The sequence below is a fragment of the Phlebotomus papatasi genome, chromosome 2 (assembly GCF_024763615.1).
Source record: "Phlebotomus papatasi isolate M1 chromosome 2, Ppap_2.1, whole genome shotgun sequence".
NCBI lineage: Eukaryota > Metazoa > Arthropoda > Insecta > Diptera > Psychodidae > Phlebotomus > Phlebotomus papatasi.
The window spans coordinates 28,504,178-28,530,303 of NC_077223.1; the positions used below are offsets into that span (position 1 = coordinate 28,504,178).

At 33.6% G+C, this 26,126-nt stretch overlaps 3 protein-coding genes and 1 long non-coding RNA gene across 5 annotated transcripts; all 4 read left to right on the forward strand.

Moving 5' to 3' along the window:
- The first annotated feature begins 4,344 nt into the window (after nt 1-4,344).
- Nucleotides 4,345-5,920, forward strand: LOC129803359 (tetraspanin-2A). The gene is made up of 4 exons (XM_055849846.1): nt 4,345-4,686; nt 4,953-5,150; nt 5,218-5,397; nt 5,457-5,920. Exons 1-4 carry the CDS (start codon nt 4,585-4,587, stop codon nt 5,721-5,723), a joined length of 747 nt encoding a protein of 248 aa, XP_055705821.1. The 5' UTR covers nt 4,345-4,584; the 3' UTR covers nt 5,724-5,920.
- Nucleotides 5,921-10,504: 4,584 nt separating this feature from the next.
- On the forward strand, nt 10,505-13,084 carry LOC129803347 (cytochrome P450 6k1-like). The gene is made up of 5 exons (XM_055849832.1): nt 10,505-10,717; nt 11,487-11,727; nt 11,787-11,882; nt 11,945-12,627; nt 12,686-13,084. The coding sequence occupies exons 1-5, from the start codon at nt 10,542-10,544 to the stop codon at nt 12,969-12,971; spliced, it is 1,482 nt and encodes a 493-aa protein (XP_055705807.1). The 5' UTR covers nt 10,505-10,541; the 3' UTR covers nt 12,972-13,084.
- Nucleotides 13,085-14,596: 1,512 nt separating this feature from the next.
- LOC129803369 (uncharacterized) lies at nt 14,597-18,106 on the forward strand. 2 transcript variants are annotated; one of them, XR_008751858.1, is made up of 4 exons: nt 14,597-16,223; nt 16,413-16,552; nt 16,815-16,966; nt 17,325-18,106. It is a non-coding gene; the product is annotated as an uncharacterized LOC129803369 (long non-coding RNA). The 2 variants fall into 2 exon arrangements; XR_008751857.1 differs by having other exon boundaries at nt 14,597-16,552.
- A 3,775-nt stretch (nt 18,107-21,881) lies between these two features.
- Nucleotides 21,882-24,106, forward strand: LOC129803348 (protein hold'em). The gene is made up of 3 exons (XM_055849833.1): nt 21,882-23,050; nt 23,105-23,580; nt 23,642-24,106. The coding sequence occupies exons 1-3, from the start codon at nt 22,526-22,528 to the stop codon at nt 24,012-24,014; spliced, it is 1,374 nt and encodes a 457-aa protein (XP_055705808.1). The 5' UTR covers nt 21,882-22,525; the 3' UTR covers nt 24,015-24,106.
- Nucleotides 24,107-26,126: the final 2,020 nt, after the last annotated feature.

Genomic DNA, 26,126 nt, shown 5'->3' on the forward strand with positions numbered 1-26,126 from the left:
TTTCGCTTAAATTAAGAGAAAATTTCTATAAGAGCATTTCCTTAAATTTTAGAGTACGATGGTTTTGAAATTCAGTAGCTTTGAATTTAGACTTTTTTACTCTTAAATTTAGAGAAAAATAGTTTTGAATTTGTAGCAAAAATGGTTTTGATTTTAGAGTATCATGGTTTTGATACTAAAGTATTGTGGTTTTGATTTTAGAAACTTATGGGTTTGATTTTAGAGTATCATGGTTTTGATTTTAGAAACTTATGGTTTTGATTTTAGAGTATCATGGTTTTGATTTTAGAGTATTGTGGTTTTGATTTTAGAAACTTATGGTTTTGATTTTAGAAACTTATGGGTTTGATTTTAGAAACTTATGGGTTTGATTTTAGAAACTTATGGTTTTGATTTTAGAGTATTGTGGTTTTGATTTTAGAAACTTATGGTTTTGATTTTAGAGTACCATGGTTTTGATTTTAGAGTATAATGGTTTTGATTTTAGAGAATTGTGGTTTTGATTTTAGAAACTTATGGTTTTGATTTTAGAAACTTATGGGTTTGATTTTAGAAACTTATGGTTTTGATTTTAGAAACTTATGGGTTTGATTTTAGAAACTTATGGGTTTGATTTTAGAAACTTATGGTTTTGATTTTAGAGTATTGTGGTTTTGATTTTAGAAACTTATGGTTTTGATTTTAGAGTACCATGGTTTTGATTTTAGAGTATAATGGTTTTGATTTTAGAGAATTGTGGTTTTGATTTTAGAAACTTATGGTTTTGATTTTAGAAACTTATGGGTTTGATTTTAGAAACTTATGGTTTTGATTTTAGAAACTTATGGGTTTGATTTTAGAAACTTATGGGTTTGATTTTAGAAACTTATGGTTTTGATTTTAGAGTATTGTGGTTTTGATTTTAGAAACTTATGGTTTTGATTTTAGAGTACCATGGTTTTGATTTTAGAGTATTGTGGTTTTGATTTTAGAGTATCATGGTTTTGATTTTAGAGTACCATGGTTTTGATTTTAGAGTACCATGGTTTTGATTTTAGAGTACCATGGTTTTGATTTTAGGATACCATGGTTTTGATTTTAGAGTACCATGGTTTTGATTTTAGAGTACCATGGTTTTGATTTTAGAGTACCATGGTTTTGATTTTAGAGTACCATGGTTTTGATTTTGGAGTGTTTGCTGTGTTGATTGTCGAGTATTGCTGGTTCTGAAAGTAGAGTATTCTGAGGTTTTGAATCAAGGCAATTTGAGGGTTTTTTGTGAATGTTATATATTTCATTCTTTACCTTTTTCCACGTGATGCATATGATGCGCGCGTATTCACTTCCATGAAACTCTCATATGCATCTTTCATTTCAATTTTCTATATGAACTTTGCCAATCGGAATTTACCTCCACTGAAGTATGTTGCTTAATCTGAAATATTTAAGAGTATAATGGTTTTGATTTTAGAGTATCAAGGCTTAGAACCTCTCATAGTCTGTCTTATTTCGATATTTTTATATAAACTTTTCCAATCGGAATTCATCTCCACTGAAGTATGTTGCTTAATCTGAAATATTTAAGACTAATATGGTTTTGATTTTAGAATATTATTGTCTTGCTTTTAGAGTACTTTGGTTTTGATGTTGGTCTATTGTGGTTTTGAATTCTTTTAGAGTATTGAGGATTTGATTTTAGACTATTGTGGTGATGATTCTACAGCATTGCGGTTTTGATTTTAGAGTATTGTGGTTTTGATTTTAGAGTATTGTGGTTTTGATTTTAGAGTATTGTGGTTTTGATTTTAGAGTATCATGGTTTTGATTTTAGAGAATTGTGGTTTTGATTTTAGAAACTCATGGTTTTGATTTTAGAAACTCATGGTTTTGATTTTAGAGTATCGTGGTTTTGATTTTAGAGTATCATGGTTTTGATTTTAGAGTATCATGGTTTTGATTTTAGAGTATCGTGGTTTTGATTTTAGAGTATCATGGTTTTGATTTTAGAAACTTATGGTTTTGATTTTAGAAACTTATGGGTTTGATTTTAGAATCTCATGGTTTTGATTTTAGAGTATCGTTGTTTTGATTTTAGAGCATTGTGGTTTTGATTTTAGAGTATCGTGGTTTTGATTTTAGAGTATTGTGGTTTTGATTTTAGAAACTTATGGTTTTGATTTTAGAAACTTTTGGTTTTGATTTTAGAAAATTATGGTTTTGATTTTAGAGTATTATGGTTTTGATTTTAGAGTATTATGGTTTTTCTAAAATCAAAACCCTGATACTTTAAAATCAAAACCATAATACTCTAAAATCAAAACCATGATACTCTAAAATTAAAACCATGCGACTCTAAAATCAAAACCATGAGACTCTAAAATCAAAACACTGATACTCTAGAATCAAAACCCTGATACTCTAAAATCAAAACCATGAGTTTCTAAAATCAAACCCATAAGTTTCTAAAATCAAACCCATAAGTTTCTAAAATCAAAACCATTAGTTTCTAAAATCAAAACCACAATGCTCTAAAATCAAAACCATAATACTCTAAAATCAAAACCCTGATACTCTAAAATTAAAACCATGAAACTCTAAAATCAAAACCATGATACTCTAAAATCAAAACCATAAGACTCTAAAATCAAAACCATAAGTTTCTAAAATCAAACCCATAGGTTTCTAAAGTCAAAACCATAAGTTTCTAAAATCAAAACCTAAATGCTCTAAAATCAAAACCACGATACTCTAAAATTAAAACCATGAGACTCTAAAATCAAAACCACGATACTCTAAAATCAAAACCATGAGACTCTAAAATCAAAACCATAAGTTTCTAAAATCAAACCCATAAGTTTCTAAAATCAAAACCACAAGTTTCTAAAATCAAAACCACAATGCTCTAAAATCAAAACCACGATACTCTAAAATCAAAACCATAATAGTATAATAGAATTCAAAACCACTATACTCTTATTTCGAAACGATGATTTCGCTAAGATCAAAACCAAAATAGTCTTAACTCGAAACCTCTATACTCTAAAATCAAAACCATGACCTTCTAACTTTAAAACTTCTGTATGCTCTATCAGTGTTCGAAACTACGATTCTCTAAAATCAAACCCACTGTTCTCCTATTATTAAGCACAATTTATTCTATTTTTTAAACTATCATACTCTTTTAGAGAAATTCAAGCGCAAAATATCTCAATTATAGGGGAAAATAGTTTGAAATTCTTGTACTCTTGATTCAAAACCACGTTTCTTAATTTTTTCTAACTCAAAATTTTTCTCTGTGTAGGGCAACCTCGTTTCCTTGAAGCACCAAAATCTCCCACTAAAGACTTTTCAGGCTGGGTCGTCCTCATCCTTGCAAACCAGATTACCAGCCAATCGGAGCCTACTAAGGCGTATTTGCTTGATGACAGTTACCTCTCGGTAGCGCTTGTACATCTCACAGTTTTATAGGCTTTGTGACTAACGGAGCCAAAAATCCGTCATGTAATCCTCTTCTAAATTTTTTCAATTTTTTTCAAATTTACGGAAGCCCGTAATGAAGCGAATTAAAATATGATAATACCCAATGTCTGGTACTATTTGCTTGCTCCAGCATTTTTGAGAATAGTCACAAAATTACCTTTTAGAAATTGGCTCGATAAACGTATTTTCTTACAAAATAGAGGAAAATTACTTTCACAAAGTTGCAGAGCGGTAAATTTCCTATAAAATTGCGCTGATTAGAAATTTGTGAAGCACTCGAGTAGCTTGTAAAAAAAAATCAAATATCCGTTTTGTGACTTTTTGCCCCAGTCTCCCTATATTATAAATTCTGAAAAACGTACTTCAGTTTCAGTCTGGAAGTTTAACCCAGTTCATGAAGGTTTTTAGGTTTTAAATGGCAATAAATTTTTAGTAGTTTTTAAAGTCTAATAAATATTTAACCCTGAGCCAGATTTTTCCGAAAATTTTGCGTAATAAGCAGTTAGGAAAGCTCACATGAATCTCAAGTTTGAGTATTCCGAAAAGCTGGGACGCTTTCTCATTCCGTGCTGTAGCATTTATGGCATGAACCTGTCTTTCTGATGAAAGCTCACTTTCCTGAAAAAATCGGTCAGCTTTACAGATAATAGGGACTAGGTACTCACTAGTAATACTATCTAGGAAAATTATTCATTGTATCAACCGAGTCTACCTCATGGAATTCCAAGAATATGATGAATCCACAATCATTGTGATATGCAATGAAACCTACACATTGGGCCACAGTCATCAAATAGCATTCTTTCTCTCTTTTTCGCGCTATCTAATCTAACAAAATAACTGATAAGCATAACTGAAGCCTCAATTTGTGTTAAAAAAAAGGCGAAATAGAGATAATTTTAGGGCGAGGCGACGTTTTCACCTGCTGAACGATTCATTTTCCCACTTCTTGCCAGTCGCTTTCAACATACAAGGTGCAAAGTGGGTGGATTATATCAGTGCCTCTACCAAAGGATTAGCTACAGAAGAAAAGACGTTGCAAGGAATATTTTCTACTGGTTTAAAGTGCTAAAGTGAAAAGGGATTGTGTGAATTAAGTGAAGAGATCAATAAAGTGCTGGAAAAATGGCGGGAAAGGGCCAGGGACAGGGTGAAAATGCTGCAAAGCTGGAAAATCAAATAGCCTGCATTAAATACACAATATTCTGCTTCAACATTTGTGCTTGGGTAAGGGTTGCAAAAAAAGAAAAGCTCTCAGTGAATCATCATTTTCCAATGAATTTGTGTGGCTTTCGTGGTGAAAAAGGTGGTGAAAAAGTTAATTTCCTACGCCCATGGATTGCCTCATTCCTCTACGTACAATTTAGCCCTTATCTTATCAATACACCAGCCATGGAAAAGCCAGATAGGAAGAATTGAAAAATGAACGATTTCGCTGAATTGGTGCTTTTTCTCAGAATGTCCGGATGAGTAAGTTCTTGTTTTTGCCTTAGATGGTGGCTGCAGCTCTCTTTGCTCTCACCGTTTGGATAAGGGCTGAACCCGGTTTTGCTGATTGGGTGGATATCCTTGAGATTCATGCATACTACATTGGAATCTATATTCTTATTGGCATGAGTATTATTGTCATGGTTTCGTCTTTTCTGGGATGCTGCAGTGCCCTCATGGAACATTCACTTGCTCTATTCATGGTAGGTTTCTTAGACTCCCCCCCCCTGAGATGTCTGGATTTGATAAATTCCTCCTGAAATATTTCAGTTTATCGGTACACAATGCTTCTGCTTCATTGTTGGCACTGTTGGTGCTGCTGTTCTTCTGAGTTTCAGTACAATAGGCTCAAATGTTCAGCCCATGATCTACGACACAATCACCCGCCTCATTATGGCCTCATCTCATCATCAACCATCTGCTGATATCTTGAAGATGATTCAAGAATCTGTAAGTCCTAATTTCCTACTCCTCCCATAAACTCTCAACTAATTGACCTATTTCTGAAGATTGGCTGCTGCGGAGCTGATGGTCCCAATGACTATGTCATCCTGAAACATCCCCTGCCAAGAGAGTGCAGAGATACCGTAACTGGAAACGCCTTCTTCCATGGCTGCGTGGATGAATTGACGTGGTTCTTGGAGGATAAATCCGGCTGGGTAGCTGGTCTTGCCATGGCTCTAGCCCTCATGCATGTCATCAATGGTGTTATGAGCTTGGTCCTTATACAAGCACTCAAGAAAGAAGAAGGAGAAGTGCACGGATACAGACACTAAATTCCCCGACACAATCTTCAATAATCTGTTTATTTTACATTTAGCTCCTCAAGATTTTTAATATCATTTTTATGTAGAGATCATCGATCCGTGGAAGATCATTGCTGACCGTTGATTCATGACACACACAGATACATTTATGATTTCATGCTTTTGTATACTTCTGGGCGAATAAAAACGTGTTTTAAGATAAGAAATTTCAAAAGTTATTTTACTTATTTAACTGTTGGTTGTCTACCTGGTTTAATTATGAAGTAGAAGTGATTAAGTGATCGAAATCCTAAAGGGAAAATTTGTATTTTGATACGTCCTTGTGGAATTCTCAAAAACTTTGATCTTTTGATATCTGCTATACTTTTATTTGATTCTTTATGTAATTCTCATTTTTTTTTAAATTTAAAATCCTAATGCCTTTACCAATCCTAAAATCCAAGGTATGAATAGAATTATCTCAAATGAAGACGAAACCCAAGCAAAATGCAAGATTTGGTTCATGATTTTTTTTGATAAATTTTTCCTTTGTAGAGCATTAAATTATCGTTCCAGGTAAACTATTAAACATCTTTTAAATATTCTACAATTTTTTTTAATAGTTTTAATTTGTTATTTTTATCAGGGGGATCTTTTCGTCCTTGTTTCTTAGAAAAAGGGGTGGCAAAACGTCCCAGGTTTTGCGAAATGTTCGAACTCGTGACTTAAAAGCTATACCTCAAAAGTACTTTCGCATCATTTCGATCGCTCAGAATAAGAAACGAATAACTCGCAATAGACAACTTTTACAGGAGAGCGATTTGAAGCAGAGATTTTACATGCAGAGTATAAGATTTTTGAGGTTTAAAATTTACATAACTTTGAAAATAATTAATTTCAAATATAATATTCACAGGGAAGGTAGAGGGTATAAAGAAGTATCGAAAAGCGAATAAAACGAATTTTGTAAGAAACCGAGTTGATCGACTTCGGTGGCAGCCAAAATCCCGAAAGCCAAAATCCCGAATGTTTAAAATCATGAAAGGGATAAAATTATATGGAGGAAAATATTCAGAATGATTTCCCAAGACACAGAAGATTTCCCTTAGCCTCCAGCAAGCGCGGGTGCAATCGTGGGAGTAGCTATGACATGCTTAAGAATTCGGGATTTTGGCTTTCGGGAGGATTTTGGCTTTCAAGATTTTGATCGGGACCCGTTCGACTTATATTCTGAGTCGTCGATTTACCGTTTACCGGTACTGAACCGTTTTGAATCGATTCATAAATCATTCAATAGATCCCACAAAATAGTTTGAAGAGTAATAAAAATTCTATTCGAACAAAAATTACTTATCGGTAAATAACCGGTTCATTACCGGTTCACAACCGATTTAAACCGACTTATAAATCACTCAAAATATTTCCAAAAATACACCCCAGGAGTAATTTAATTGAATTTCGTATAAAAAGTATTTATCGGTTATGAACCGGTTCATTACTGATTCAAAACCGATTGGAACCAGTTCAGTTTTGTCGTAAATTCCAAGACCTTTCCAAAGAGCCAAAACATGACCCCATTCGCTTGATAAATGCGCACTCTAAGGTCTTTTTAACTTTTGACGTTGAAAAACAGGTATTAGACATGATTCAACGGTATTTTCGTCTAAGGATAAAATGTCCGCATGGGTAATTTCTAAAACATATCCGAAAATGAACAAAATCGCACGACGCGTTTTCGAGCAATTGACGATTCTTGGATCGACTTATGGGGGGGTGGTCCCCCGAAGGTCCCAAGTCGCTATCTCTTACCGTTTGGCCTCTAGAGCTGGCAACGGTCGGACGGACAGACGGACAAACAGCGTGACGACATTTCTCAGAAATCGTCTGAAAAGTGAAACGTGAAAAATCTTACCTATTCGTAGGTGGTACGTAGGTTTCTAGAACCAAAATAAACAACACAAAAAATTAAAGTTAAATAATATAAATAAAATATAAAAAAATATTAAAATATACTAAATATTACAAGTAAAAAAAATATAATTAATTTATCATTTGAACATAAAAACAACAACTATACAAAGTATATTAAGTGAAACTTTCATTTCAAACTTCCAAAAAATTGGCCCTTGTACTTGATTTTGGGAAACCTTTGTGAATATCCTTACGATAGTTAATAGGTACTACTCATAAAATTGATTCGTCAAAAACGCAGTGAAAGTCATTGCGAGGAGATCTCGACCTTAGGGGTTGCCTGAACCTGAATATCTTCCTGAAGTGGTCGAGAATCGACGGGCACGGGCTGTGAACCTTAATGTCATGGACCCGTGACCATAATAGGAATAAGCTGCCGAAAATGATGATGATGATGATGACTCTTAAGATTACCATGAATTAAAGATCCTTTTTTTTAAACTTTAAAACCCCTATGAATCCTAAACTCTTTCCGGACCATGCCATATCTAGCGATTCAATGTCACTATTTTATGATTAAAAATATCTTAGCTCAGAAATTGATCAGGCACCTGCAAAGCATGTCTTTCATCTGGATATCCTTACAGCTTGCAACCATCCTTTAGGATCGCATTTTTATCGATACTAGATAGTACAAAAAATGTTTTTTTTTTAAATATCCATATTTTCTTTGGGTTTGATGGGTTAGGTATAAACTCAGTTCTACTTCAGGGAAAGTAGATTTAGTACTAAAATTCTGATACACCCTGTTATATAGCACTTTTCAAAAAGTGATTTTACTCTTTATAAAATTAAGCCACATCTGAATGTTGCATATTTTCTGGCGATTAAAAAATGTGTTCCCTTCTTGGTTTTCAATAAATGCTTTAATATTACAAAGAAATAGTGTGAAGAAATTATTATTTTTAATAGGGCAATATTACTAAGAATATTACTTATCTTGTACTCGTAATAATACTGAATTAAAGTTATACAGATGTTAAAATGGTCATTAAAAGTTTTTTTTAATAACAAAATGACTAAATGACTAAAGAAAAGAATTGAAAGAAATTAGCAGGAAGAAAGATAAGAAAAATTGTGGGTAATTATATTTTAAAATAATTTAACACTATTTGATTTGATCGATTTGATCGATTTTTATCTTTGTCAATATATCTATTCGAGTCTATTCGACTTGTCTATATTCATTCGTGTCAAGAGGTTAAACCGTATTGTCTATTATACTTCAATGCCATATCTCAATTGCTTCTCATTCTAATGACTAAGTATGAAACTAAATGTTAAAAAAGGAATGGCAAAGGGTCCAAATTTTTAGGAAGTGCTTGAACTCATGACTCGGATGCTATTACTTAAAAATACTTCTCAACCGATTTAAACCTATTTATAAATTACTCAAAAGATCTCCTAAAATAGTTTATGAGTAACAAAATCGATTTTTGGACAAAAATTACTTATCAGGTCATAACCAGATCATTACCGAAATATTCGTTTGGACAAATTTAAAATAGTTTTGATAAAGTAGAAGGGTTTGGTTTGGTGGGAAAAGAGGTGGAAGAAAAAATTGGAATTAAAAAAAACCAAAGACCTATCATACACTAAAACCTAATGATAAGATTTTTTTTCATAAAGAGAATTGACTTATCAATCTGATTTGTTTTGAAATGATGCATAAAAACTATTCAAAAATGAATAATTCATAGTCATGGCTTAAGTAATAATACGAATTACGAGCAAATTTGTTTGAGTTGCAGTGAAATATCTGTAAAATGTTAAAGGCTAAAAATCGATTTTCGTAGACGGCCGTCCTGTCCGTCGCGTGGTATAAGTACTTTTGGAGAGAGAATGGAAAGAGATATCGACAAGTGGTTTTCGGCAAAGGTTAAATGTCGATAGGTGGCTAGAAGTATAGGTGATTTCAGCTCTACCCCTCCCCCACCTTTCCTTCTGGCATTAGGGATCACGCCCAAATTATGTTTTCTCAATAACTCAGTCCCGTATGACATCGATCGATCTCAAATTTTAGTATGTTATAGCTGGGCCTAAGAGCTTTCGATTAAAACCAAATTGAAGCCCCTCTGACCCACCTGGCCCGAACTATAAGAGGTTTAAAATTTAATTTTTAAATAGTCATACCTCCGGTTGTAATTGTGAGAATTTGAAAAATTTTGGTGTTTTTTAAAGCTCTCATGATGGAATACTACAACCCTTTTGATACTCTTTCATCCGATTTAATAGAAGGTACGATTATAATTGAAAAATCGATTTTCGAAAATTCAATGTTGAATATTTCGAAAAGTAGACAATGATTGTTTTTTTTTTTAATTTTAGTATTATTGTAGCCGAAAGCTGAGGTCGAGATATGATTCTTTGCCCCCAAAATTCCTGAAGACACACTTACGACTTAAGCCGAGAGACGACTTAGTGGAAAATGATGGAAATGAAGTTTAACCATTATGTCGAATATAATTACGCTAAGCCGTCTCTCGGCTAATCCTCAGGTCTGTCAAGGCCCTTAGCCTGTTCATCTTGAATTGTATTTATCGAATAAATTTTTTTTGAAGGCTTTCATTTAAAGCAAAAGAACGAAAACTGAAAAAGAAATCCTAATATTGATTATTGAAAAATAGAAAAAAGAAAATTTTAAATTGATTATCAAAAATTGTCTGTTCTGGATTAGGGCGTCTAATTTTAACTTCTAACGTTAAGTTAGTCTTGGAAAAAATCTGGTTACACCGGTTACACCCTATGAGCAAATCATCTTATTTTAAATTACTGTCCCGATAAGAGCATCATGTGTTTACTCGTGTATAAAAGAGCATTTCTATACCTACTAAATTCAGTCAAGTCAAGAAAGCTGATAAGTCTTTACCTTTAGAAATGTTCATCACAGTAATTTTGATTTTTGTCCTTGTGTACTTCTGGAAAAAGTGGAATTATGGTTTTTGGAATAGAAAAGGTGTCCCAACACCAAGTCCAACATTTCTGGTGGGAAATCTTGGACCAGCACTTATCCAAAGAGAACATATTGGAATTTTGGCGGATAAATGGTACAAGTAAGTCTTAACCCTCTATCAGGTAAGACCGTCTCAAGACGGTCATTCTTTAAGTCGCATTTACTTCGATAACATTACTTATTTGAAAAATATCTACAGTGTCCTCAGTTATAGTCTTACTAACTTATTTTCTGAAGCTGAACTCATTTTGACCTTTCGTTTGGTTACCATCTTCAGTTTTGTGTGACAGGGTAGAGAAAAAACAATAAAATGACGTTCGCGATATTTTTCGATTTCAAGTGCAAAAAAAATATTTTAAAGTAATCTAAGTGTAGTAAGAGTTTAATGCCCCAGATAGTGAAATAAGGCCAGAAGATAAACAATACATTTCAAAGTACCTTCAAATTATACAAGAAGGTAACATTTTCATAGCTGACCTGTGACCTATTCGTTAAAAATCAGTCTTATTGACATTACCTTGAGTTTCATTAACGTCTAACTCTAAAAATTTTAAACTTTTTTCATAAAAATTATCATTTATTAGATAATCATAGAACATTCATCCGCATAAAAAACGTTTAAAATTACTCTATTTTTCTTTTTGTTCACTATTTTTCAATAAAAATATTTCAGTCTTTTTATGCCTTAAACAGAAATGACCGTCTCCAGGCGGTCTTTACCTTTTCTCACCTTGTGCCCAAATGAAAAGAGATAATGAAGAACGGATGGTTTTTTGAGTTTAGTGGACCATTAGTTACCTTGGACAAAACTATTTAACTATTTTTTTGCACATTAAGAAAAATATCATTAAATTATTTTCAATGTGTAGAATGTTTCCTAATTTGCCCTACGTTGGGTTCTACAAGCACTTGTATCCAGCAATCCTGCTTAGAGATGTTGAATTAGTGAGAGATGTGATGATCAAGCATTTTTCGTCATTCTCACTTAACGATGTGACCACAAGTGAAGATCCCAATGATATTTTTGGTGGAACACCTTTTACTGAAACTAACGAGCAAAAATGGAGATCAGAACGAGCAGTTTTAACTTCTATCTTTACAAAAAACAAGGTGATTTAGTTAACATTTTACGAGTTACTTAAAAGAAAAAAGAGAATTTTGTTTTGCAGTTAAAAGCCATGTATTCGTTAATGCAGCATTCAACTGAAAAGATGATTAACTTTATTGATCACGAAGGCTGTAATATCGATGTTGACTCCAAAAGCGTACGTTTCCAAAGAGATTTTCAAATTGGTTTTATGTTTATAATTATATTTTTAATTTTTAGCTTACTTCGAAATATGCAGTAGGAAATATAGTAAGATGTATATTTAGCGTGGAAACGAATTGTTTTAAGGATCCCAAAAGTCAATATCGGGAGATGGGTCGAAAGCTCTTTCACGCGTCATTTATGTCAGGGCTCAGAATTTCAATGAGCCTCTTCTTTCCTTCCATCGTCAAGTTCTTTTCTATGCCTGTAACAACGAAAGATTTTGACCAATGGGCTAGAAAATTTGTGAAAGCTAATATTAAATCACGTGAAAATATAAAAACTGATTACGATGATGTGCTGCAGATACTCCTAAATTTTCAAAACAAAATGAATGCGTCAGAAGATCGCGTTATAACTCAAGCTATTGCATTTTATGTCGATGGATATGAAACATCGAGTACAACATTAGCATTTGCACTTTGGCATTTGGCACAATATCCAGATATCCAAAATACACTTTACGAGGAAGTTGCAACAATTGCAGAAAAGCATCAAAATACTCTTTCGTATGAAACAATCAATGAGATGGTTTATTTGGATATGGTCCTCCAAGAGACAATGCGCCTAAATCCTGTTGGACTGACAATGCAAAGAATATGCACGAAACCCTATGCCCTGCCTAAATTGCCTGGACAAAAAGAGGCAGTTGTCCTACAACCTGGAACATCAGTACTTATCCCTGTCTATTCCATACATCAGTGAGTAAACTTATATTAATCCAAGTTGTACATAAGTTATAGTTTGATATTCCAACAGTGATCCCCAATTCTATCCTGATCCATATGTCTTCGATCCCATGCGATTCACCGAAGAGAAGCGTCACAAACTTCCAAAATGTGCACATCTTCCTTTTGGGGAAGGTCCCAGAATTTGCGTTGGAAGAAACTTTGGCATGATGCAGATGAAAGTAGCTTTGGCGAGTATTGTGAAAAATTTCAAAATCATTCAATCCCCCAATTCCAAATCATACACAATTGATCCAAGATCACCACTCCTGTTCCAAACGATCGATAGATTGCTTATAAGGTTCGAAAAAAGGTAGGAGAGGAGGAATACAACTTGGGGAGAGCGTGGCTAGATTGGCCTGGGACTACGTTAAATATTACGGTTTTATTATGTATTTTTTAATATCTAATAAATGGTTAAAGGATTGAATCACTATAGTCAAGTGCGCTAATCCGGGCGCTTCGCAATCTGGATCGTTTATGACTAATCCACTTAAAATAATAGTCTTATTTTTATTTCCACAATATAATCACTACAGTAACATAATATAACTATTCAACTTTGAAAAAAAGCAAATATAATATTTTTATCCATTAAATAAGTGAGTGTAATCGAATCATTTCAATCTTGTGTGAGCTGGGTTCTTCACTAAAAATTTTCTAGCAGTGATATTTTCGCTAATGTCAGCTGGTTGATTGAAAACATTTATTGTTTTTTCCTTGTGAAAAAAGTATTTTAAATCCAAAGGTTTAATTAAAAGTGAGTTAGTGAAAAGGCAGGTTTTCGGGTGAGTGTTGGACTGCGCCAGGGATGTGTTCTATCACCATTGTTATTCATAATATATATGGACAAGATTATGGAACGCAGTGGGGGGCAGAATGCGATTCGTATTGGGGATTTCGGGGTGAGCCATCTCCTCTTTGCAGATGATTTGGTTCTTTTTGGATCTTCCGAAGAAAAGCTTCAGCGCACACTTGACCGATTTGTAAATGTTTGTGCCGAAACAGGTATGAAGGTGAACGAGAAGAAGTCGGAGGTAATGGTGATTTCCCGACAATCTGTGGGATGCACTCTACATGTTAGTGGAGTCTCATTGAAACAGGTGGTGAAGTTCAAGTATCTCGGGGTGTTATTCACAAGTGACGGTAGGATGGAGGCAGAACTCTCGTCACGAATCGGTCAGGCTTCTGCAGTTATGAGGGAGCTTGGCAGAAGCGTGTTGAGGAAGGCCGAGCTTAGTCGATCGGCTAAATTATCGGTTTTCAAAGCTGCGTTCATTCCTATTCTCACCTATGGTCATGAGATTTGAGTAATGACCGAAAGAGTAAGATCGCGAGTACAAGCTGCCGAGATGAGGTACCTTCGGGCGGTTAAGGGAATCACTCGTCGAGATCGAGTGAGGAATGTGGCCGTACGTGAGGAACTAAGAGTCGAAGAGCTGCTTCTTGGTCGAGAGATCACAACTTCGATGGTATGGACATGTTCAACGCATGAAAAGCTATGCAAGCCATTGTGAGGGGACCTCGACCTCGAGGCAGGCCTAGGACAAGGTGGCTGAATCAAATTCAGGATCTTGCGTGGGAGCGCCTTGGGTTCGAAATCGAACATCTTCCTGAAGTGGTGGAGGACCGACAGGCGTGGACTGTTAACCTTGGTGTCATGGGCCCGCGACCCCAAAGGGATAAGCGGTTGAAAATGAATGAATGAATGAATAGTGAAAAGGCGATCCATTTAGAGCATGTTGACTTATTTCAGTATTATCATTATTTTATAAATTTTCTTTAATATCTTTGATTTTTTTTAATAATATGTTTCTGAATGAAACAGTGAATAATTCTATGGATTTAGAAGAAGTAAAAAAGAATTTCATCAGTCCAAAAACAAGCGTTTAAGTAGCAAACTTCGGAAAACGATTCAAACTATCAAATATCGTACCTACACCGAGAAAAATGGAATTTATTTAAATTGAATATTTTGTATTTAATGTTAAAAATTCTGGGTAAATATTCGAATCAATTGACTTTTCTTTCAATACAAACGAAATAATTTTGATTTTGAAAGTAATCACAATAATTTCAAATATTTGTGCATTCATACGGAGAATAAATAATTTTTCTTTTAGCGTGAATGTTTAAATATTTGAAATAAATACCTCAGCTTTTGAATCAAAGATAATATATGTTAAAAATAACAATTATACATTGAAAATGAAAAACTACACATTTATATTAAATGTGCAACGTTGTGTTGTCAAAAATAAAATTTTACTTTTGATTTAAAAGTACTGTTTTATGAAATCAAATGCAACAAGCATTTATTTAATGGGTAAAATTTAATATTGACATTTTTGTTTACGTCTTAATATTATCTGTATTTATTTCAAATGAAAAAGACTTTTTAAACAATTGTTTCAAAATTTTATTTCAAATGATTTTTTTTTCTATCTAAACATTAAATGACCAGGTATTAAATTGAATTGTGAGAAACTTTTCTGTATAAAATATGCATTTCATTTAAATGTAAAAATGAAATAACTTTGAGTAAATATTTGATACGAATGGTTTTTGTCGTTAAATATAAATAACAGTGGTTTTTACATTTACTGCAGTCGTCATAATTTGAAAAATTATTCATTTAAATTAGGGTGAAAATTAAATTCCTTTCATCATAAATATCAATACGTTTTAAGTGAATAACTACTTATTCTAATCGAATACAATATGTAAAAATAATTACATTTTATTATTTAAACTTAAACTTTAGCCAAATGAAACAACATGTCATTTGCAACTAATTTCACATTTTCGTAAAAACCCTCTTTTTCTCATAAGTTCGTAAAACTACAGCTAGGGGTGCTATAATTAAAAAGAAAACTTTCCAATTTTCTAAGTTAATTAGCTCCGGCTCTATAGCACGGATCGGGCTGAAATTTTGGTAGAGGGAGCGGATTGAGCTAAAAATTCTTCATGAATCTCTCTTAAACATGCCTAAGAAACTTACTTATGTTATAAAGAATAAGGTAAATACCAATTATTAAAGCATTCTTATTGATTAGGTTTTTTAAATTTTCATTTTAAAAAAATTGAATGAATTTCGCTCTAAATCATCCAAAAATTTAATATTTGGCTGGCGTACACGCACGAACGCAAATGCACGAGGGTCAGTGTATTGTGTTCTTCAAATGACGTGATTTGCATAAAATAAATAATATTACTTTCTATATGCATTGATTATAACAATTAATAATTTGAATGAAATTTATATTTATTTAGAATGAAAAACCAATCAAATCTAATACTATTTTTTGAATCAATAGCATAAGTATTTGAAAAAAAGGAAACTACATTCAGATCTATGACTGATTCCATCAGTACGGAAAACATTAAAACGAGTCAGTCTTGAAGAAGCCGCTGAGTTGAAAAGTTGTCACACAAATTATTTCCAATCTATTTGAAAATGAAAAAAAACTAAAAAATGGTTACAGTGGATAAGTAAACTTATAAAGTTGCAAAAATCATCAAGTGATCGACAAAGAAATTTGATAAAGTGTTGGAAATCGTTAGATTGGGTAAGTAAAAAAATGTTTGCCAGAAAAGTATTAACCATATTCGGTAAATTAAATTAAATTTATTTCTTCTTTTAAGCTAAAATGGAATGTCAAACTTTTTATTATTTTATTTAAATTTAAAATTCGTCGTAAGAATTTTTTATTATTTAATATTTTACTAACGATTTGTAATTTTCGATATTGTTCAAGTTCAATCGATCATCCTGATTGCAAGTCATTGTTGATTGGAAACGTCCGTGAGCAGAAGCTGGAAAATTATCACCATATCTGTTTTATCGAACTACTTTTCTTCAAAAATTCCATCTAGGAGAGACCTAAATAGTATCAAGGTAAGAAAATTGATTTTTTTTGTAATGCAATAAGAATTACATAATTTGTGAAAGTTAGCATTGATCTTTACAAAGAAATATTGGACCTCGCATAATTTTTTTAATATAAAAATGTTAATTATATCAACTTATTTATGTTGAATATGTATTTTCAATTATCGCTTTGGAAAATATCATACTGGAAAAGTTTTTAATTTCATTTTTATTTTTATTCTTTCTTTTATCAATCGTGGTAACCGTTGAATCCGTTCACTAGGCAAAGGACAATCATTGTCTTTTCCATGGAATTGGAAAAGTGATTCGCAGATAGCAGCAGAACTCAGAGCAAACAGTAAAGGACGTAAATCTGCAAAACACAACTTAGAAAAGTGAGCGCTGTAATAAAAGTAGACGAGGAGCACTACCACTGATCAAGTAAGTTACATTGAATTATTAAAAATTATTAACCGCCATTGGTGAAAAATAAATACTGTAGCCCTACAATTATTACCTGGAATTATAATTATCACCAGAATAAAAAACGAAATTCTACTAAAGTTTTGAGAAAACAAGATTCTATAATCAAAATTAATTTTTTATGATTAACATAAAAGGACATCATATTATACGTATAAGTTTTTTCGAGACTTATTGTTGGGTTCTTTTAAAGATTATGGGATAGGACAATAATTATTTCCACCACTCTATTTTCAATAGTTATTTCCGCTATTTCAATAGATACCATATAGATTCAGATTTTTAATTCCATTTAATTTTATTTTCTGTCTTTCAGATTTCATTATGTCATCGTTTATCTTTACGGGGCAAAAGACAATCAGTCTTTTGAAGTATCTTATTTCTTCTGAAACTGGTAAACACTATTGGGAGAAAGCAGAAGAGCATACATCCAAAAGCTGAGAAGAAGACTTCACGAAACTACTAGAAAGTCGTGCAACACCCCATAGAAATTAATGTAATACAATTTTATTGTGAATACACATTATTTATGTCAAATAAATTTATTTTTGAAATCATAGCAAGAGTTTTTTAAATATACCCTGGTACTGTTATATCTACCCGAGGATATTATTTGAATTAATGTGGACGAATATCAAAGCAAACATATTTGCCATTGAATCTATGGTAAAGAACATTTAAATATACCAAGGAAATTTTTAATTTTACCCATTGTGTATTTAAATTAATGGTAACTCGTAGTTAAAACAAATATTTCTACTATTGAAACTATGGTAGTGTTACCCAGAAATTTTTGATTCTACCCATGAAAGTGTTTAAAATCCACTTTAGAAATAAAGTGCAAATGTATTTGATTTAAAAGACATGTTTTCTTTTCAAATACAGTGCCATTCAAAATAAATACAAATATATTTGTTGTGGCTATGATTACTGCCTTTCAGATCAAATGTAAAAATATTTGAAGTAAAAGTCGTCTGTATTCAAATCAAATAAAACATTAGAAACAAATGTATTCTACCATTGGGGCCAAAATACCCATAATTTCATTTGATTTTACCCAGAAAAACATTAATACTACCCATAAAATTTTTCTCGGTGTACTTTATTCACTGTGCAAATGAAGAGAAAAGTTATATACGGTCAGCAAAAAAATAAAATTGAATCAATATTTACTTAAGAACTTCAAAATCAGTGAAAATTTTAGGCAAGTAAAGGGGAAATGGGGAAAATAAAGACGTTTTCGCTTTGCAACCACCTTAAACGTCAATTAAATTAGTTAAGCCCATAGTTTAAAAATTAAAGGTTTTTTGCTGACAAAAATTTAATATTTTACTGACCTATGTATAATTTTTTGCTGATTAATTTTTAATGGTTCGTAAAACTTTAATTACAATACCAATTGCGTTTAGTCATATGGCTTAACTTATATAATTTTTTATCAAACAAGATTTTTGAAAACTACTAAAATTGCTTGTTATCTAGAATTCACTGTATTTGGATATAAGCTAAACCTCCAGTTTGAAGCCCCTATATGGAATATTCAAGCCAGATAAATTTAGAATAGATATAGGGGAAAGGCTCATAATTTTGTCCAGTTTCTTATTTTGGACACTTTGAGGATAAAATTGGACACTAAAAATAAATTGATTAAATGATGGATTTTTATTCCACTATTTGATGAATAATGAATTCTATCTAAATATTTGTTCTTTTTGGAAGATTTTAACACTAAATACGTTAAATTTTGAATATGATTTGAGTTGAAATTGCTTTGATGAAAATTCAGTGTGAGCAATTGCTTACGAGAAATATGACAGAACTTCGTGTTTACTTCAGTCTTATTTGGCTGTGGTGAAGGACTAACAATGTTTCCTCGCTTTTCTTGAGTGATATTATTGAATATTCATTGAAAATTATGTTGATTCACGTTAGTGGTGATTTGTACCTTTGACCTGAAGTGAGATTTACCTTGTGAATTAGATTTTTCGTGTGAAAAATGGGAAATTTTTTAAGACATTCACCAGTGAGGTGATAATCCTTATTTTGGTCAGGTGTTTTCCTCACGAAATTTCGTAAAGTTTTAGCTTTTGTGATGACTAGGTTAAACAAATGCTTGGAGAAACAATGGAGCATCATCTTTACGAACGAGTTGTAGCGAGAAATGCCTTGAAAGGCTCCCGGAAAGGCCAGGGAATGAGCGAATCCGCACGTACTTGGAGTACCGAAGTCAACTCAGTAATGAATGATATGGAAAGTTTCCGGGCTTCTTGTGACATTCTACGGTTCCCTTACATGAACAGGAAGAGGACTTGGTAAGATTGGTTCATGAAATGAAGAACAATGGGCATCTTATTGAGGCGGATTAGCTGTCCAATTTTACAGCCAAATTGGCCAAATTAATAAACAAGTTGTCCAAAATAAGAGTAAAATTCACCTCAACATATCAATTCATTTTTAAACGTATTAAAACTAATTTTAGTAAAAATAAGACGATAAATAGCTTCCTAAGTTTCTAAACAACTCTTCTGAAAACAGACTAACAAGAAATGTCAATTAGTATTGAAAATATCGCACTTCAAACTTGGAACATCGATACTTACACTAACGGCCAAAACATTAAATACACCCTTCGTAAGCTTAAATACACGTGATTTGGACCGGGAAAACGCTGTAATATCCAGTTCTATTGACTGAAATAGTTTCATATATAAACCTAAGAACAGTTTTAAACAAGATTTGAGAAAATACATGAGCTACAAAATGTATAATTTGAGAATCAGTCAAAAATTAGCTTTTTGGAAAAAATGTAAAAGTAGCCCCACATTCTAAAACTGATCTAATCTTTTAATAATCATTCAATATAAGCTAAATACTATTAGTAAATATTATTAAGAGTCAGAAAAACTGAAAATAATACCGAGGGAATATTTTTGGTACGGATTGTGGTCAGTTTCCGGTGTGATGTGTTCTGAAAGGGGTTTCTTCTTTGAATATTGAAATTTTCAGCCCAAATTCTACTTTTTCATATATTTTTTATTATTTTTCAAATTACTATTTATTATTGTTGCAATTTCATTTCTTTTACTTCATTATTTTATTTAAATAAGCATGAATAAAATCATCAAATTTAGTTTTCCTCGAAGAATTTTCCTTTAGATTTGATAAGCGCCTCATATATTGGAGGCATCCTGTTGATTAGTTTCTACAAAATGTCTGAAGGAACTTTGCCCACACATCCTGAAGTGTTTCCACCAAGATTGGAACTGATGTCGCGCCTAATCTCGAACCTTGTGGTCGAGAAAATCCAAGAGAATTGCAATGAGGCTACAATCGGGTGACTGGCACGCCCAATAAACCGAATGCATTAGCCACGCCAGTCACCCGATTGATCATTAACTTGCACAATGCCGTTTTTGAGAAAAGTGACTTTGAATTTCGATGAATTTTGACGCTATCACAGCGCCACCTGTGGTAACTTTTTGAACTTCCATCTGAAAGTGCTCATCGAGACGAAACCAAAAAGGTAAAATTTAGGTCGCTATGTTAATTAGAACCGGAGATAGAGGCCGGTCAATGTTCGAACTTTGACCCCTTATAGCTCGGGTCAGGGGTTTTAGATCGACTTAAGATTTTTTTTGTTTGATAGGTATAATCAACGGCTACAACATACTAAATTTTCAGCCCGATGCACAATGGAATTTTTGAGTTATTTAACTTTTAAGATTTAAAAATTTTCTTTTTAAAAAAAGCGCCCCTAGCGGTGGTTTTATGAACTTGCGATGTTAGAAGGGGAAGTGGCATTTCATGAGAGCTTTCCAAAAAGCCCTCACTTTTTAAATTCTGACAATTAGAACCGGAGTTATGGCCATTTTAAGAAATTTTTTTTGGACCCTTATAGCTCGGGTCAGGGGGGTCGGGGGACCTTAAGTTTGGTATTGATGGAAAGCTCTAAGGCCCAGCTATAACATACTAAAATTTGAGCCCGCTCGATGCCATAGGGGCGGAGCTATTGAGAAAACAAAAAAAGGGGGGTCTTCAAAATGGCGGAAGGAGGGGTGGGGGGTGGGGGGTCTATGCACCAAGTTGCAATTTTCACCCGATATATAACCTTTGCCGAAAACCGCAAGTCGATATCTCTTTTAGTTTAGGAGCTATTAAGCTCCAAAGAGCGGCCGGCCGGCCGGCCGGCCGGGAACGTAAATTAGCCACATATATATTCGTGATCAGGAAGTGCTGAAACACATTTTGGCCAAGTTTGAGGTCGATCGGACGACATGAAATTTTGTTAGGATTATAGTAGGTGAGATTGTTAAGAATCTCACCTAATATATGAAAAAGTAGAATTTGGGCTGAAAATTTCAATATTCAAAGAAGAAACCCCTTTCAGAACACATCACACCGGAAACTGACCACAATCCGTACCAAAAATATTCCCTCGGTATTATTTTCAGTTTTTCTGACTCTTAATAATATTTACTAATAGTATTTAGCTTATATTGAATGATTATTAAAAGATTAGATCAGTTTTAGAATGTGGGGCTACTTTTACATTTTTTCCAAAAAGCTAATTTTTGACTGATTCTCAAATTATACATTTTGTAGTTCATGTATTTTCTCAAATCTTGTTTAAAACTGTTCTTAGGTTTATATATGAAACTATTTCAGTCAATAGAACTGGATATTACAGCGTTTTCCCGGTCCAAATCACGTGTATTTAAGCTTACGAAGGGTGTATTTAATGTTTTGGCCGTTAGTGTATAAGCAGACTGTTCAAAATTATGAGCCCTTACCCTAGACAATTTTCTACTCTGAAACCGCTTTTGGAATTAGACCTTCAGATAACTTTTTCACGGAGCCGTTTTTCGGCAAAATACCTATAATTTGCATTTCATTGACTATTACTGAAACTACAAGTATCCTTTTGAGGATCCTTGTACATTTCTTGGTACATGACACATCCGTATATACTTTGACATGGTAGACCGGGTAGTCCGGATCGGCAAAGACTATTAATAAGTGCTAGAATTATTGAAAGTCTTACGGACTGCAGAGTGCAAAGTCACCTGCGACGACGGTAATAGTTCTTTGCGCGCAACCGGGAAACTGGAAAAAAATTGAAGCATTCTATCGATTCTATCAGAAAACCTTATAAAAACAACACATTTTCTGAGAGCAGAATCAAATAAGCTTCACTGCACTTGATTCCACGGGACATGGGACTGACAACCCCATCCCTGTATAAGAAAAAATAATAATAATGGATGTCCCGAACTCTCTTATGGGAAGGCCTGAGTCTAAGTTCTGTGGAACATTGCGCCGCCATTATTAATATTTCCGTTAAGTATACATATTTTTTGAAAATACCTCCATTTGTTGCGCCAAAAAAATCCGTCAGATGGCCAATGCGGCGGGAACTTCACAAAGGAATTTGCATATCGAAGGCGGCGACAGTCTTTTTTGTTCAGTATTTCATCTCAGTTTTATTTTTGAGATTTTTTGCGCGTAACACTTATTAAAATGAATCCTGTCGTGCGGTGTTGGATTAAGAACCTCGAGCACATGAGGGAAGATGCAAAGGATGTATCAATTTTGGGAATAATTGTGGGAAAATCAGAGCCAAAAATCTTCGAAAATATGGATGGAGATGAAAGAGGAGTTCTCACGTTGACCATCAGAGATTCTCCCTATGATACAATAAATTGTGTTTTTTGGGGATCCAAGGATTTTATCATGACCACGAGTGAGAATTACAAATATGGCGTTGTGGTGAATATAATGGAGGCAAAGGTATCTTCACCATCAGAGCGATCAAATTATCAACCCAAGACATCTTCGCGCTTCCTCTTGACCATCAACGAAGGAAAAGGGAGGATCTATCTACACACAGGACCTCAAGATAACTTCAGAAAACTCCTAAATCTTCCTTTGAAGCCTCTTGGGCTAACATTGAGTCTCACGGATGTAAATGCAAGGGGAGAACTTGCTTCGGGAGACTTTGTGGATCTCCTTGTGGTTGTGAGGATGATCAGGCCACTGAGAGAGGTAAGTTAATATTTTGTTCAGGATTTTGGAAAATTTCGAAAATAAACTTTTCAGATAAAAACTCGTCATGGAAGGATTACTCACTGTCGAGAGATTGTAGTGATGGACAAGAGTTTCCCAGGAATGCTCCTGACCTTTTGGGGAAAGACCTGCGATGATAGAATTAATTCCTGGAAACCCATGGAGACTTGTCTAATCCTCTATGACATCAAAAGTGACTATTCATCGTTCTATCGAGCCGTAACTCTCAATTTTACATCCAGAACCCTTATCACGGAGAATATTCAAGTTTCCGAAGCAAAAGAATTGATTGCTTACGCGGCAACTGTTCCACCGCTTGAAAAATTTTCCTTCGAAAGCACTGATTTGCCTATTCCCGAAGAAATTCGGACTGTTATGACTGTCCAACAGATTCTGGACAGAGCTGAAGGGCATCTTATCAGCAATGAGGAGCAATTTACAGCTTTAGTTTACGCTGTCATCACAAAATTTGACCTAGATGGCTTTGGGAGGATTGTCACAGAAAGATGGTAAAGTCATCAATTTCCTCATGAATAATTTAAAAAGGCACTTACATTTCCTTTTTTTCAGTTCTTTCTGCAAGAGAATCACCGACGGCGACTGTTCCGACACAAACTGTGTCAATCTTCAGTTTCAGACATCCCAGAAGAATTCCCTGACCTTTGAGATTCTCATGGATCTCACAGATCACACAGGAACCTCCACCAATTGTCGTCTGATGCGTGATGCTGCTGAAAAACTTATTGGAATGTCACCAGAAGAATTTCTCAAACTCTCACCTGAACAGAAGACGAATCTAAAGTGGAAGACTCTCCTAGAACGATGTGCAGTCAAAGTCGTTGTACGCAAGAAATCGGTGTATAGGCCAAGGATGTGGATTGGGATAGTGGAATGTGTGCTAGCAGATCATGACGATGTGGCTAAAAACATCAAAGTCTTCTGAGAAAATTGTGCAAATAACTCGCAAAAAATGCGCTGAATTTGAAATTGTACCATTTTCATTTCAATTGAATCAATAAAAGAAGTTGATAAACCTATAAGCTTATGGTTTTTCGGAATCTAAATTAAAAATAACTCCAAGTGATAAAAAATTGTTGATAAGTTGAAAGTTTAGTTAAGACACTTGTCTATAGTTTAATTTGTACCAGATCGAATTTTTAGTGTGGCATGACCCAAAATGTGCTTGATTTTTTTAGATTTTAGACTTGATATGTCCTCAATTTTGAAATTAATGGCTCCGACACAACTGGTGGATCAGGAAAATTTCATGTCAAAGATCATATCCCTTTCTCGAAATTTTTGCATATGTCTATTTTACTCTTTCATACTCTTCTTTTTTTTTAAGCATTACACTAAACCAAATTTAGTTCAGTCTAATTTTGAGTCCGAAAGGGTAAAGGACACGAATTTTGATTTCATGAAATTTTATCGGTCTCTAAAAGGAGTACCAGGAAAATTTATGAACTCAAAATTTTTATCCCTCGAATCTACTAATTTTGTACGAAAATCTAAATTAAATTTTGATGTCTACGCGAAGAAGTAGAGTGAAAAAGATTGGAATATAGAATATGCATTACATTTGCATAAGAAAGGGTTGAAAATTCGGGTTTCATGAAAAATGTTCTTGATCTAAAAGACAGTGCACCACAGGCATAGACAATTATTTTGAACGCTCAAATTATTAATTTTCTATCATCATCATCATTTTCAATCGCTTATCCTTATTGAGGTCGTAGGCCCATGACATCATAATGTTAACTGCCCACGCCTGTCGATCCTCCGCTACTTCAGGAAGATGTTCGGGTTCAATTCCAAGGCGCTTCAAGGCAAGATCCTGAAATTGATTCAGCTACCTTGTCCTAGGTATGCCCCGAGGTCGAGGTTTCCTTATAATGGCCTGAATAGCATTAGTTTTCAATTCTGACTTAAATATAGGGTAAGTGTGCTAAATTTCGTCATAGTTGCATATAAGCACCGAAGTCCTAAGTTTGAAATGCAATAATTTTAATTCATATTGATATTTTTTTGTTACTTCCTTTTCGGGAGGGTTGTGTAGAACCTTGAAGACTAGTTTTTCATCTTTGTTTTCTTTTAATCACTGCCGTATTCCCTGTAGTTTAATCACTGTAGGGGGAGGCTTTGATGTTTCGCATACAAAAATGATGTCCAAGTTAAGTAATTTTTTCTGACTACAACACGAACCGTATCAATTCACCAACTATGCCAAAAAAACCTCTTACTTACTAGGTTCAAAATCCTATCTCACAAAATCCTGGGAAATCCTCACATTTTTCTCTAGAAGAAAATGAAAATTTAATGGCGATTTGTCCGATAGTTCAATCAAGTTTCTATTTTCGCATATAATTTACATCACTCAAAAACGTCCCATTTTCACCGTAAATTTTGCACCCGACATTAAAAGTTACACATCATTGTTTAGACAGAACTCTAGTCTATCTGATTAAATAGTTTATGTGAGGAATAATATCTTTTAATATTACTTTTATGAAGATTTGTAAAAGGCATAATTTTATACACTGAGGAATCCATTTTCTTTCTTTGATTTTCAAATTCCATGAAAATGTCACTTTCGCAACCCCAAAATGTATGTGGAAATTTGAAGGTTATGTTGCATCTTGACGTCCGAAACACACAAGTGAGGTTATGTTAGAACATTAAAATTATAGTGTTGCCAGATTCACTATGCGATACATAATAATTCTTAATATCCGATCTATGAATATGGGTCAAGTTTGCGAATTTTTTTCCACCCACAAAAACGGCCTTCTTCATTCCAAGAGGTTTTTATACAAATTTAAACCCTAATAACCCCTCTACATCCTGTGATAGTAGTTTTCCAAAAAAAGTGATAAAAATTGTGCAAAATTGTACAAAATATTACACATTAAAATTACAGTTTTGCACCTGTTTTTAATTTTTGTTTCCTGAAACTAGGAAAAAAGAATTAGACACCCAATTTTTTCAGGAGAGGTGGAATTTAAGAGTAGCTATTAAAATATATAGCCATATGTGAGATTCATAAAGGAATACGGAA